Raw genomic sequence first — 12,134 nt, 5'->3', positions numbered from 1 at the left:
CTGCCACTCGGTGGAGGATGCCATGGTTTGCTCCATATATGGGTATATAAATCTTTTCTTTTTTTGCAAGAGGCAATGAACTGGAAAGGGGGTGTGATGGGTCAGGGAGAGAAAAGGAAGGAAGGAAGGAAGGAAGGAAGGTTTGGAAGACCCATGCTCCAAAGCTCCAACTCTAATAGGAAATAGGACCTAAAGAATCCTCCTTGCAAACAAAGGAAAGAAGGGAGGGAGGGAGGGAGGAAGGAAGGAAGGAAGGAAAGAAAGGAGCAATGGAGGGAGGAAGGAGGGAGAGAAGCAGGGGAGGTGGAAGGAAAGCCAGAAGGGAGGGAAGGGAGAAAGGAAAGAAAGAAAGAAAGAAAGAAAGAAAGAAAGAAAGAAAGAAAGAAAGAAAGAAAGAAAGAAAGAAAGAAAGAAAGAGGAGGGGAAGAGAGGGAGGAAGGAAGAAAGAAAAAGAAAGAAAGAGGGAGAAAGGGAAGAGAAGGGAATGGAGAAAGAAAGAGAAAGGCAGAAAGGGGAGGAAGGAAGGATGGAAGAAAGAAAAAGAGAGCGAGAGAGAAAGGGAAAGGGTAGAGAAGGCAAGGGAAGGGAGAAAGAAAAAGAAAGGCAGAGAGAAAGGCAGAAAGGGAGGGAGGGAAGGAGAGAGGGAGGGAGGGAAGGAGAGAGGGAGGGAGGGAGGAAAATACATCATGATCTTTCAATTGAAAACTACGGAAACCAAAGAATAAATCACCACAAAACAACAGCAACATTAAACTAACTTCTCCGCCCCCCACCTGATCCTTGCTCCTCCCAAAAAACCGCACAGGAATGGCTCTGGTTAGGAACTGGATGGGGCACCACAAGGAAGGCTAGTCAGAAAGGCAACTATCGTGGCCAACTCACTTGCATCTTGTTACCAAGGAAACTATGGGAATCCTGCCAAAGGAAACGCCAAGACTTTCCTCAAACTGCGGTGTCTCGAAAGCTGCAAAGTCTTGCAGATGAAATAACTGCTAATAAAAGCAATTATTGGCTAAAACAAGAAATAAGAGAAATGTTATGGCTTCTTCCCAGTGTGCTCAGAAGAAGCAAACTTTCGTTTCCCACAAGGCAAAATGTGTCAACAAACAGGCAAAATACGTGTGGCAACTAGAAATATAAACGCTCAACAAAATACCCATAGATTTCACGTGGTAGACTTCAGAGTTATATCCCAAATTGCTCCAACCAGTTCTAAGCTAAACAAATTCTTTGGATCCTGTCTTCTAGATCAAGAATTCATCTACCCAGAAGCTTCCTAACTTTATCTGGGCGTTAAAAACCCCAGAGATGCTTCCTTGGTTGTCTTCTTCTTCTTCCCATCCAAGCAAAACAAACGCCACCCTCAACTTCTGAGTGGGACCTTCAGGTGGAAATTCAAAGCTCCAGAGGAATCCCAAAGGAATCAGAATAGACTGTCGCATCTGAAAATCACCATCCTCTCTGTTACCTTCATTCTCGTCACCTTCTTCATCATCAACTTTATCAGCCATATCCTTCATTCTCCTCCCCTTCATCATCATCCCCTTCATCATTGCTATCATTATCAACCATCTCCTTCATTCTCATCACTTTCCTCATCCCCTTCATCATCATCCACATCTTCATCACCTTCATCATCATCATTGTCAAGCATCCTCTTCATTCTCATCCCCTTCGTCATCATCCCCTTCCTCCTCATCAACCATCACCTTCATTCTGATCACTTTCATCCTCATCCCCTTCATCCTCATCACCATTTCCACCCCCTTCACCATTCTCGCCATCACTATCTCCATCCCCTTCATCACCACCACCACCACCACCATCACCACCTCCACCACCATCATTGGAGCATCCTGAAAACTCACAAAGCACCCAACAGAACCAGCCCACCGTGAAGGTTACTTCATCTCCACCATTACGTTCTCCATGGTTTCTCCCTGCTCCGTTAAAGAGAAATATCCCCCCCTCTCTTTCACAAACAACTAGAGCTACCGCTGCTACCTGGTTTGAACCCCAAGAAAACAGGGGCACCTGCATTTCTGCTCCCACCTTTCCCAAATGAGGCAGGAATTCAAATCCTGCTGGCAGACATTCTTGTGATTTTTTTTTCCCCCTGTACAAGGAACGGCTTCTGATGGCAAACACTGCCTCTTGTTCCCCAAATATATTCAACATCTGCCTTTAATTTCTCCATCTAGCACTTTTGTGCTCTCCTCCTCCTCCTCCTCTGCTACTTTATAAGCTAAACTGGTATCCTCGTGGAGGAAACTGACAGATCTCTTCTTTCAAAATTATAAATAATTTTAAAAATGCTTCCACGAGATCAATAGGGCTCCAAAGAGACTTCTCCTGCTCCTCCTCCGCCATTTTAAATAATTTACTTAGAGGTGGATGAGGTGGTCTCTTCTGCAGTGGGCTTCTGTGCTCTTCGCTTTAACATCTCATTCTACCTTCGTTCCTCGTTCCTTTCTTATCTATGGCATTCATCTCCTCCCACCAATATCAATGGACTTTTCCCTTTCAACAGCCTTTTTCTACAATGCAGCGTGAAAGTTCGGTATCTATAGGTATCGGAGATCCCTAAAGGAGTTGCCCAACTGGATACTTCTCTCACTAACTGTATTGGAAAACCTCCCAGGGCAAACTTTGAGGTCCCATTTCAAAAAAGGTCCCTCCGCACCTCCTTTTTCTTAAAAAAGCAACCTCAATTCCAAAGTTGGTTTGCTCCCTTTTCACCACAATCGCTACTGCTAGTTAGCTGGTGATTTCATGAACTGTCTCTGGCAGTATGCGGTTGCTCTGTTATATCTTATTACATTGCTGTTTTATTACTTTGCATTGTTTTATTTTTAATTACATGGCCATAATTGATTTGTACACTGCCCAGGGAACCGTGGTATGTTGATGATTGAGAAATGCAAGATGGAAAGAAGCGCATTCCTATTGTGTGTGTGTGTGTTTGTGTGTGTGTGATATAACACAAAAATCCCCCTTTTTTTAAAAAAAAAGGACGAGGAAGGAGGAGGAGGAAGAAGAGGAAGAAGGAGGAGGAGGAAAAGGAGAAGGAGAAGAAGAATTAAGAATAGGATCTTCTCCAGGATCTTCAGACCTACAAAGTTATTTTGCACATGCTAAAAAGTGTTGAATGTTTTCTTCTCCTTCCAACACAGATTGCCCTCAACTTACGGCCACAAATGAGCCCAACATTTGTGTTGCTAAGTGAGGCATTTCTTACATATGTTAAGTGACTTTTGCCCCATTTTGCAAACACTTGTTGTTAAATCAGTAACACGGTTGTTAGGTGAATCTGGCTTCCGCATTATCGTTGTTAGTCGGGCCGCAAAAAGGGATACTATGACCCCTGGGACACTGCCAACCGTCATAAATGTGAGTCAGTGGTCAAGCATCCGAATATACAAGTCATGTGACCATGGGGATGTTGCAACGGTCATAAGACTGAAAAACATTCCTAAGTCACTTTTTTTTCAGTGCCGTTGTAACTCTGAACCATCACTAAACGCTGTTGTAAGTTGAAAACTATCTGTAACATCTAGTATACTGTCCAACCTTCCTTATATCACTTCTGCTCCCTCCAGAATAACCTCCCATGGTTTGACCTTAATACCATCCTGGGTTGTGTAAACCGAGGCACAGAATCAAGATCAAGTGAAGTATTAGTAGCACTTTATAAAGCCTTAATAAGGGCACACCTGGAATACCGCAACCAATTTTGGTCACTGTGTTACAAAAAATATGCTGAGGCTTTGGGAAAAAGTTCTGAGAGGAGGAACTAACAGAATCAAAGGCCTGGAGACTAAAACATATGAAGAACGGCTGCAGGATTTGGGTTTGGGTTAGCCTAGAGCCATGATGGCAAACCTATGGCATGCGTGCCAGAGGTGACACACAGAGTCCTCTATGTGGGCACATGAATGATGGCCAGCTGGTCTTCAGGAGCACCAGAGCATTGGAAAAACGGCCTGAAAACGGCCCCCAAAATGGCTAAAAACGGCCAAAAAAACCCAGACCATTTTTCAACTTATTTTCAACTTATTCTCCAAAGCACCAGAAAGCAAGACAAGAAACAATGGATGGAAACTAACCAAGGAGAGAAGCGACGTGGAATTAAGGAGGAATTTCCTAACGGTGAGGACAATTAACCAGTGGAGCAGCTCGCCTCCAAAAATTGTGGGTGGACAGTGGAGGTTTTTAAGAAGACACTACACAGTCACTTCTCTGAAATGGCATAGGTTCTCCTGCTTGAGCTGGGGGCTGGACTAGAAGACCTCCAGCTTTCTATTCTATTCTAATGACCTGCACAATTCACAATCTTCTCTTGCCCCTTTCATGTTCTACCCACAAGTCCGTTCCTTGCAGTTTGCAAAGGGCAGCCCCGTCATTTCTGACATATTGAAGCTTCTCAATCTATGCCATGTGCCCTGCACATGGTGGGAAGGGCACACAACTCTTTTGCCCAAAAGAGAGACACAATTCAATGGAACCAGGCACCTAGACTACTACGGAAGCTATTCTGTGCAGCGCCTAGCAGGGCCATCAAGGATGCACTGTTGGTTGTCATCCTTGGCAGATTTACTCATGGGACGGAAGGGCAGTCAACTCACAGGTCAGCCCATAACTTGCAGGGTATCTTCTTTTCACCTCAGGGTTCAAATATTCTCAAGCTAGCTCGATCCCTGTGCTTCGCTACAAAACTATATGGTTCGGCTTAGTTTTGGGGGAGGAAAATAAGGGGAGGTGGGGGAAATTCTGCCTCTGCCTACCAGCATCCATCGGTATTCATCTGGCTAATGTCCTGTCAGTGTGTGAGAGAATTGAGGGATGTTTGGAAATGGAAACAGTATTTGCTGTGTGAGCAAGGAGACAGCAAGGAGCCTGGGCGTGGCTTAGCTCAACTGTTCTGGACTAAAGCTGCTTGGTGCTGCTGTGAAACTGAAATTCCTCTCCTCTGCTTGTGTTTTGCATTTGGAAGAGATTTCTTTTCAGGTGGGGAGGGGGAGTAGAACTCCTTAGCATCAGAGCATGTTAATAATAATAATATAAGAAATTCTAATGCTCTAATGGTCATGTTGAAAATCCTTTCTTAGAGAGCCCCTAGAAGCCAAGAGGAGCATATGTGCCAAATTTCAAGTTTGTAAGCTTTACGGTTCTGGAGATTTTGTGATGATGCATGAGTGGTATTTCACTTTTGTATGTATGTATGTATGTATGTATGTATGTATGTATGTATGCATGTATGTATGTATATATGTATCGCATTCAGCTTTGTTCATGAGCTGAATGCTAAGTACCTGCGAAAACTTAAGAAAACAAGTATGTATATATGTATATACATATACATACATACACATACACAAATACTCTCCTTTATTGACACTTTATTTCCTTATTCAAGAATGTGGCGCTTAAATTCAGCGACTCCTTCCCATTCTGTTTTCCTCTTTTTACTTGGAATTCTCATGAAACCCGGACAGGTATGCATCCAACCTCTTCTATCCATGCTTTTAAATGTCGCACATCATTGCATTTCCTCCCCAGAATTCATAAAGAGAGAGACATCTCTTTTGGCTGTCCTCACAGTGGGATGGAGCCCCAGTATGATTAAATATTAGCAAAGACAAGGAAACGGTTGAGGGTTAATTTGCAGCCCAGAGGAACCTACCAGCAATTAAAATACACCTTTACAAGAATTCCCTGGCACCTTCTTAATGCTTGGGAAGGAAACGGGGGGAACGCGTTTGTCTTTTTAAAAAAAAACTTTTTTATTAAGTTTTTTATTAAGTAAACATTAAAAAAACAGTTCAACACAGTGCGACTTTCTTAGCAATCAATTTGGCCATACACACTCCAACATAAAAATAGAAATAACGGTTGCTCTTTTTTCCTACGTTGTTAGTTTCATGCTTTAAAAAAAAACAAACTTTTGTGCTTTGCTGAATCTCTAGGGCTCGGTTCCATGAAGGATGGGGGGCACAGAACACGTGTTTACTTTTTTTTCAAGTAGGAAAGCCCTCCCCAACGCCTCACTGAAATGCACACCTATTGAGGGGCGGGGGGGGGGCGGCGGGAGAGAGAAAGAGGGAAGAATAATCCAGGGGAGAAGTGTGGGAGGAGGAGGGAGGAGGAAGGGAAGGCGGGAAAGGGAGGAGCGGGGTCCAAAGGAAGGGAGAGGAAAGCTAAGAACATAAACACTGCCTGCATCCACTCACGCCTTTTAGCATTGATTTATTTTTTCATGGTACACGGGACCGACCCGCGTTGCAAAACCAAGAGGGTTGGATTCTGGCACCTGCCACACACACACACACCCCTCTGGGGGGGTGGGATTTAAAACACCCTCCCCAACTGACCACAATTGATGAAGCTTCTTGGATGAGAAGCGAAATGTCTCCTTGTTCTTCCTCCCTCCCCAACGATGGATATATATATATAAAAAAACAGGTTTAACTTGCTTTTTGCAAAAGCACCTTTGAAACAACTCTAACCAAGATGAGGGAGAATCTCCGCAGATATTTAATAATAAAAATACCGGACGGGACCGAGGCGCAGAGAAGAAGCAGCCACCCGGGGCTTTCGGGATAACACGGGTTGTTGAGCGTCTGGTGGGAAAGCAACCGCTGCACTTGGCTTTCCTTCTTTCTCACACACACACACCCCAAAAAAGGTTTTTTTTTTCTTTTTGGGCTACCAAGTATCCAAGGACGCACGCCGGGCGAAGGGATCGGGGGTGAGTGGGTGGGTGGAAGTCACAACGACCCCAGGAAACCAGAAACACCTCCTCACACACAAACACCTCAGGAGCAGAAGAGATGGGGCGGGGGGGCAGAACGACCCCAGGAAGCCAGAACACCCCGTCTTCAAAACACACACACACGCACACACACACACACACGGAGTAGAAGGGGAAAGGGAAGGAAGGAAGGAAGGAAAAAGGAAGGAAGGAAGGAAGGAGGAAGGAAGGAAAGAAAGGAAAGGACAGGAAGGAAAGAAACGGAAAGGAAAGGGAAGGGAAGGAAGGAAGGAAGGAAGGAAGGAAGGGAAAGGAAAGGAAAGGAAAGGAAAGGAAAGGAAAGGAAGGAAGGAAGGAAGGAAGGAAGGGAAAGGAAAGGAAAGGAAAGGAAAGGAAAGGAAAGGAAAGGAAGGAAGGAGGTCACCGCGAGCCTAGGAAACCACAGACACCTCCTCCCCAAAACACAGCCCCCAGGCGTAGTAGGGGGAGCAACCGGGAGGAAGAAAGGAAGGAAAGGGCTGACGACGAGCCCAGGAAGCCAGAGACACCCCGTCCCCAAAACACGCACCGCAGGAGTAAGAGATGGAGGGGAAGAAACCGGGAGGAAGGCAAACAGGGGGTCAGTGCTAGCCTAGGCAACCACAGACTCCCCCTCCCCAAAACACAGCTCCCCCACCCCCGTCCCCCAGGGGGAGAAACCGGGAGGAAGGAAGGCGGGGAGGGGTGTGTGTGCGTGTGTGTGTGTGTGTTGGTGGTGGGGAGGGTCGGTCTCCGTCTCGGGGTCCCTCACTCACCCAAAGTGAAGAAGGGCAGCTCCGTGTTATCCAGGTCGTCTTGCACCGCCACGCGCCCCGGCAGTTCGCTCCGGACGAAAAGCAGCAAGCGCGAATCGCCGCCGCCGCCGCCGCCGGGAGGCACCGAGCCCGGAGCAGCAGCGGCAGCGGCAGCAGCGGCGGCGGCAGCGGAGGCTGAAGACGGGAAGGCGCCGGACCCACCCGAGGGGCCGCCTCCGCCTCCGCCTCCGCCGCTCCTCCAGGCGAGGTCGCTTTCCCGCAGCACCGGCAAGGTGGAGACGGTCACCGTTTTCTCCCGGCAAGGGCTGTTCGCTGGCCGGCTTCCTCCGCGGCTGTTGGCCCCGCCGCCGCCGCCGCCGCCTCCGGTCCCTCTGCTTCCTCCTCCTCCTCCTCCTCCTCCTCCACCACCTCCATCTCCTCCGCCACCGCCCGGCTCGGCTTGCACCGCCGCCACGGGGCCCGGTCCGCTGGCCAGCAGCAGGAGCAGCGGCAGCACGGAAGGCGCCGGGGAAGAAGAAGACGAGGAGGAAGAGGAGGAGGAGGAGGAAGAGGAGGAGGAGGAAGAAGAAGAAGAAGCGGCGGCGGCCGGGAGGAAGAGGAGGAAGCGGCGGCGGCGGAGCAGCGGCCAACCGCGCGGGGCTGCCATGGCGCGGGAAGGCGGAGGAGGAGGAGGAGGAGAAGCAGCAGCACCAGCCGCCGCCGCCGCAGCAGGAGCCGCTAGGCAGAGCCCGTCTCGCTCCGCCTCTTCCCCGGCTCAGGCTCCGCCTTGCCGGGTGGGGGGAGAGGACCCGCACTCGCCCCCTCCCCACCCCAGCCCCGGGCGCCGAGGAGCGGCAGTGCCGGGGCTGCCGCGCGCCGGAGGTGCCCGGGGAGGGGCGGCCAACTTTCCGCGCTCTTCCCCGTCCCCCTTTCCTTCTTCGCGCTGGGCAAGGAGGTTCTGAGAAGGGGTGGCGGGGACGGGGGTTGGAATGAGAGAGGGAGAGGAAGGGGAGGGGTCCTCGGGGTGGGGGTCTCAGAGCTGGGTAGTTTTGCTGGCGGGCGTTTGGTGACCCCGGGGATTGAAGGGAGTGGCGGGGGGGCAGGGCGGGAGGAAGGGAGGGAGGCCCTTGGGACTCTGGGCTAGGTGGTCTTCTTGCAGAAGTCTCCTTACCCAACTAGGTAACACCTTCCGTGATTGAAGGGAAGGGGGGATTGGGAAGGAGGAGGAGGAGGAGGAGAAGAGGAGGAGGAGGAAAAGAAGAGGAGGAAGAAGAAGAAGAGGAGGAGGAGGAAGAACAAGGAGGAAAAGGAGGAGGAGGAAGAAGAAAAAGAAGAGGAGGAGGAAGAAGAAAAGGAGGAGGAGGATGAAGAGGAGGAGGAGGAGGAGGAAGAAGAAGAAGAAGAAGAAGAAGAAGAAGAAGAAGAAGAAGAAGAAGAAGAAGAAGAAGAAGAAGAAGAAGAAGAAGAAAGGAGGAGGAGGAAGAAGAAAAAAGATGAGGAAGAGGAAAAAGGAGGAGGAGGAAGAAGAGGAGGAGGAGGAGAAAGAACGAGGAGGAAGAGGAGGAGGAGGAGGAGGAAGAAGAACAGGAGGAGGAAGAAGAAAAAGAAGAGGAGGAGGAAGAGGAAGAACAGCAACAACAACCACAACAACTGCAGCGTCCTTAATACTCTGATTCTTGCAGACTTTTCAGGGCCCAACTAGGCAATGTCCTCAGGGCTGGTCCTGATGACATCACCAATGTGGGTACTGAAATGTCTGCAGGAAAACAACCAGGCTCAGGGAGTTTCGAGGGCCCCTCTTCTGATTCTCTTTCAGTCCCGATGATTAAAATCCAGCCACTTGGCAAGGGGCTCGTACTTAGGATGGTCACAGCGTCCCGTGTGTGTGTGTGTGTGTGTGTGTGTGTGTGTGTGTGTGTGTGTGTGTCCCTTTTGCGACCTTCTGGCAGGCAAAGTCAACGGGGAAGCCACCAGATTCGCTTAACAATCATGTTCCTAATGATCTGCCTAACAAACGTGGCAAGAAAACTCCTAAAAGGGGGCAAAACTCACTTAACAACATTCTCACTTTAGCAACAGAAGTTTTGGGCTCAATTCTGTTTAAAATAGTATATACACGGTATGTTATTCGGTTTCCACTTTTTCTTTTTAAAAGGTATGGAATTGGAATGCCAGGACAGTTACACTGTATTCAATATATTCATATGTAAACAATAAAAATATATCTTTTAAAAAAAGTAGTAGTTTTGGACTCAATTGTGGTCGTAAGTCAAGGACTACCTGTATTGCCCTTTACACAATTCTTGCCTTGGATGGATGCAGTCCCATTTCTCTCTCTCTCTCCCTCCCTCCCTCTTTCATTTTCCTTCCTTCCCTCCCTCCCTCCCTCTCTCTTTCTCTTCCCATCCTTATCTCACACTCTCCCTTATTGTCTCTCACCTTCCCTCCCTCCCCACTCTTTCTTCCTCCCTCTCTCTCCCTCCCCTTCTCTCTTTCTCCCCTCCCTCATTCTCTCTTCCCTCTCTTCCCCTCTCTCTACCCCTCTTTCTTCCTCCCACTCTTTCCCTCCCTCCCCTTCTCTCTTTCTCCCCTCTCTCATTCTCTCTCTCCCTTCCCCCTCTCTCCCCTCTTTCTTCCTCCCTCTCTTCTGTCCCTCCCCTCCCTTTCTCCCCTCCCTCATTCTCTCTCTCTCTCTCTCTCTCTCTCTCTCTTCCCCTTTGGCAAAGCATTCCTGTTTGACAATTGACTTTGCAATCAGAACGTGGAGATGTGCCTCAGGCAAGATTTTGGATGAGTTACCATTGCTATTTTGTAGGCAACTGAGTTTATATTACAGGCACCGTGTGTTTCCAAAGGGGATGGAGGAGCTGCTACCGTGTGCTGAACCCATCCGACTCTGGCAAGTGTGTGAGACATCACAAGCAGCCTCAGAGCAAAAGTACTTTCAGTTCAGTGTTCAGTGTTGCCCTTTCGAAATATCAAGTGCTGGATAGGCAGAAAAGCTCAGGAGATTTCTACTTTCAGAGTTCAGATCCCGTTCCCATCAATAGTAGCTAAACAGCTGTTGTGACTTGATAGCCTGTTTAGCAAGGAGTGTGCAGGAGAGCATTGGCTGTGTGTGTGTGTGTGTGAAAAGGCAGCATCAGATGCTGCATGAAAGTATTTGGCACTAACACACACACACACACACACATTCACACTATTCAAAAGGGTAGCTGGGTTTGCAAGGCCGAGTAACAACAAAATAAAACAGGCCTGGCACTTCTTGCAGGTTTGAACCTCAGGCCTGCTGCTTTCTTCTTCTTCTTCTTCTTCTTCTTCTTCTTCTTCTTCTTCTTCTTCTTCTTCTTCTTCTTCTTCTTCTTCTTCTTCTTCTTCTTCTTCTTCTTCTTCTTCTTCTTCTTCTTCTTCTTCTTCTTCTTCTTCTCCTCCTCCTCCTCTCATTTCCTCCTCCTCTTCTTCTCCTCCTTCCTCCTCCTCCTCCTCTTCTTCTCCTTCTCTCCTCCTTGTCATTCCTCCTCTTCTCTTCTTCCTCCTTTTCCTTGTCCCTCCTCCACCTCCTTCTCCTCCTTCTCCCACTAATGATGTTGCCTAGTTCGGTACTGAAACTTCTGTAAGACAACGACCAAACTAAGAACACCAAAAGCCACAAACTCTTCCTCCTCCTCACCTTATGGTCACTTCCTTATCATCAGATTCTTACACTTAAACCAAGGAATAAAATCCAACTCTGTTATTACACATGTTTATCCCACAGGGCTCCTGTGTTCATTAAAAAAAGTAATATTTCCCTTATTCAATCATGATAATCTATTTGTGTACATTTGATGATACACATACACACAGAGAGAGCGTTTCATAAAAGACCACAATTTGTGATACACAGTCATTAAATTTCTGTGCTGCGCAATAGCCATTTGCCGATCATATTTTTTTTTCCTGTAATTACCCTCGGTTAAAAAAAAATACATATGAAGACGGATCATCTTTTAATAGCTTCTCCCATAAATGAAATGTCTCTATTAATAAAGATTTGCTTTAAAAATATCTTTGACCAGTGCTTGACTGGTTATTAATGGAACTTGCCCAGGCATTGAATTCCTTGCATGTTACAATAAAGTAATAATTTATTGAGCTAAAAAAGGTTTGTTTCTTTCATCTTAGTCTGGAATGTATGTTAAAAGCTTCTCTCTTTCTCTCTCTTTTTTTTTGCAAGACATTCAAAAGACTAACTTTTAATGCATGACCTGTGCCAAGCAGAACCGTGATAGAATGGCACTATTAATGCCACCTGGATTATTAGCAGAGAGGACAATAAGTGAATAAATGGGTTAATTACAACCACCACATAGAATTTAATTAGAACATCTCTATTCCTGCCAGAATCTCAATTATCAGACTCTGCTACCTGGGGACTGCTACTATATGGGTATCAAAATTTGCTCTGGGCTTACACTTGATGGAATAGAACTTGGCTCAAAGACTAAATTATTGTGGTTTTCCCCCCCTCTCTCTGTGTGTGTCCCCTTCCCTCCCTCCCTCCTCCTTCTCTCTCTCTCTCTCTCATCTTTTCCCCCTTAATTAAAATTAAAGAAAATATTAATGAGTTG

General features: G+C 47.4%; 1 protein-coding gene across 3 annotated transcripts in view; it reads right to left on the bottom strand.

Moving 5' to 3' along the window:
- Positions 1–8,270, bottom strand: part of ASTN2 (astrotactin 2) — a 279,279-nt gene extending 271,009 nt beyond the window's left edge. For 2 of the 3 annotated variants that reach the window (XM_087914558.1, XM_087914556.1), the window contains exon 1: positions 7,546–8,268. In XM_087914558.1, the coding sequence (XP_087770684.1) occupies positions 7,546–8,191 (646 nt within the window). In that variant the 5' untranslated portion in view covers positions 8,192–8,268. Of the gene's footprint in view, positions 1–7,545 lie in introns of all 3 variants that reach the window. The other variant, XM_087914557.1, reaches the window with a different exon arrangement.
- Between the last annotated feature and the right edge of the window lie 3,864 nt (positions 8,271–12,134).

Source organism: Pseudonaja textilis, chromosome 17, assembly GCF_049901715.1.
Source record: "Pseudonaja textilis isolate UNSWEBS1 chromosome 17, rPseTex1.2, whole genome shotgun sequence".
NCBI lineage: Eukaryota > Metazoa > Chordata > Lepidosauria > Squamata > Elapidae > Pseudonaja > Pseudonaja textilis.
The sequence above is the reverse complement of the archived record's forward strand: the minus strand, read 5'-3'. Positions and strand labels throughout refer to the sequence as shown.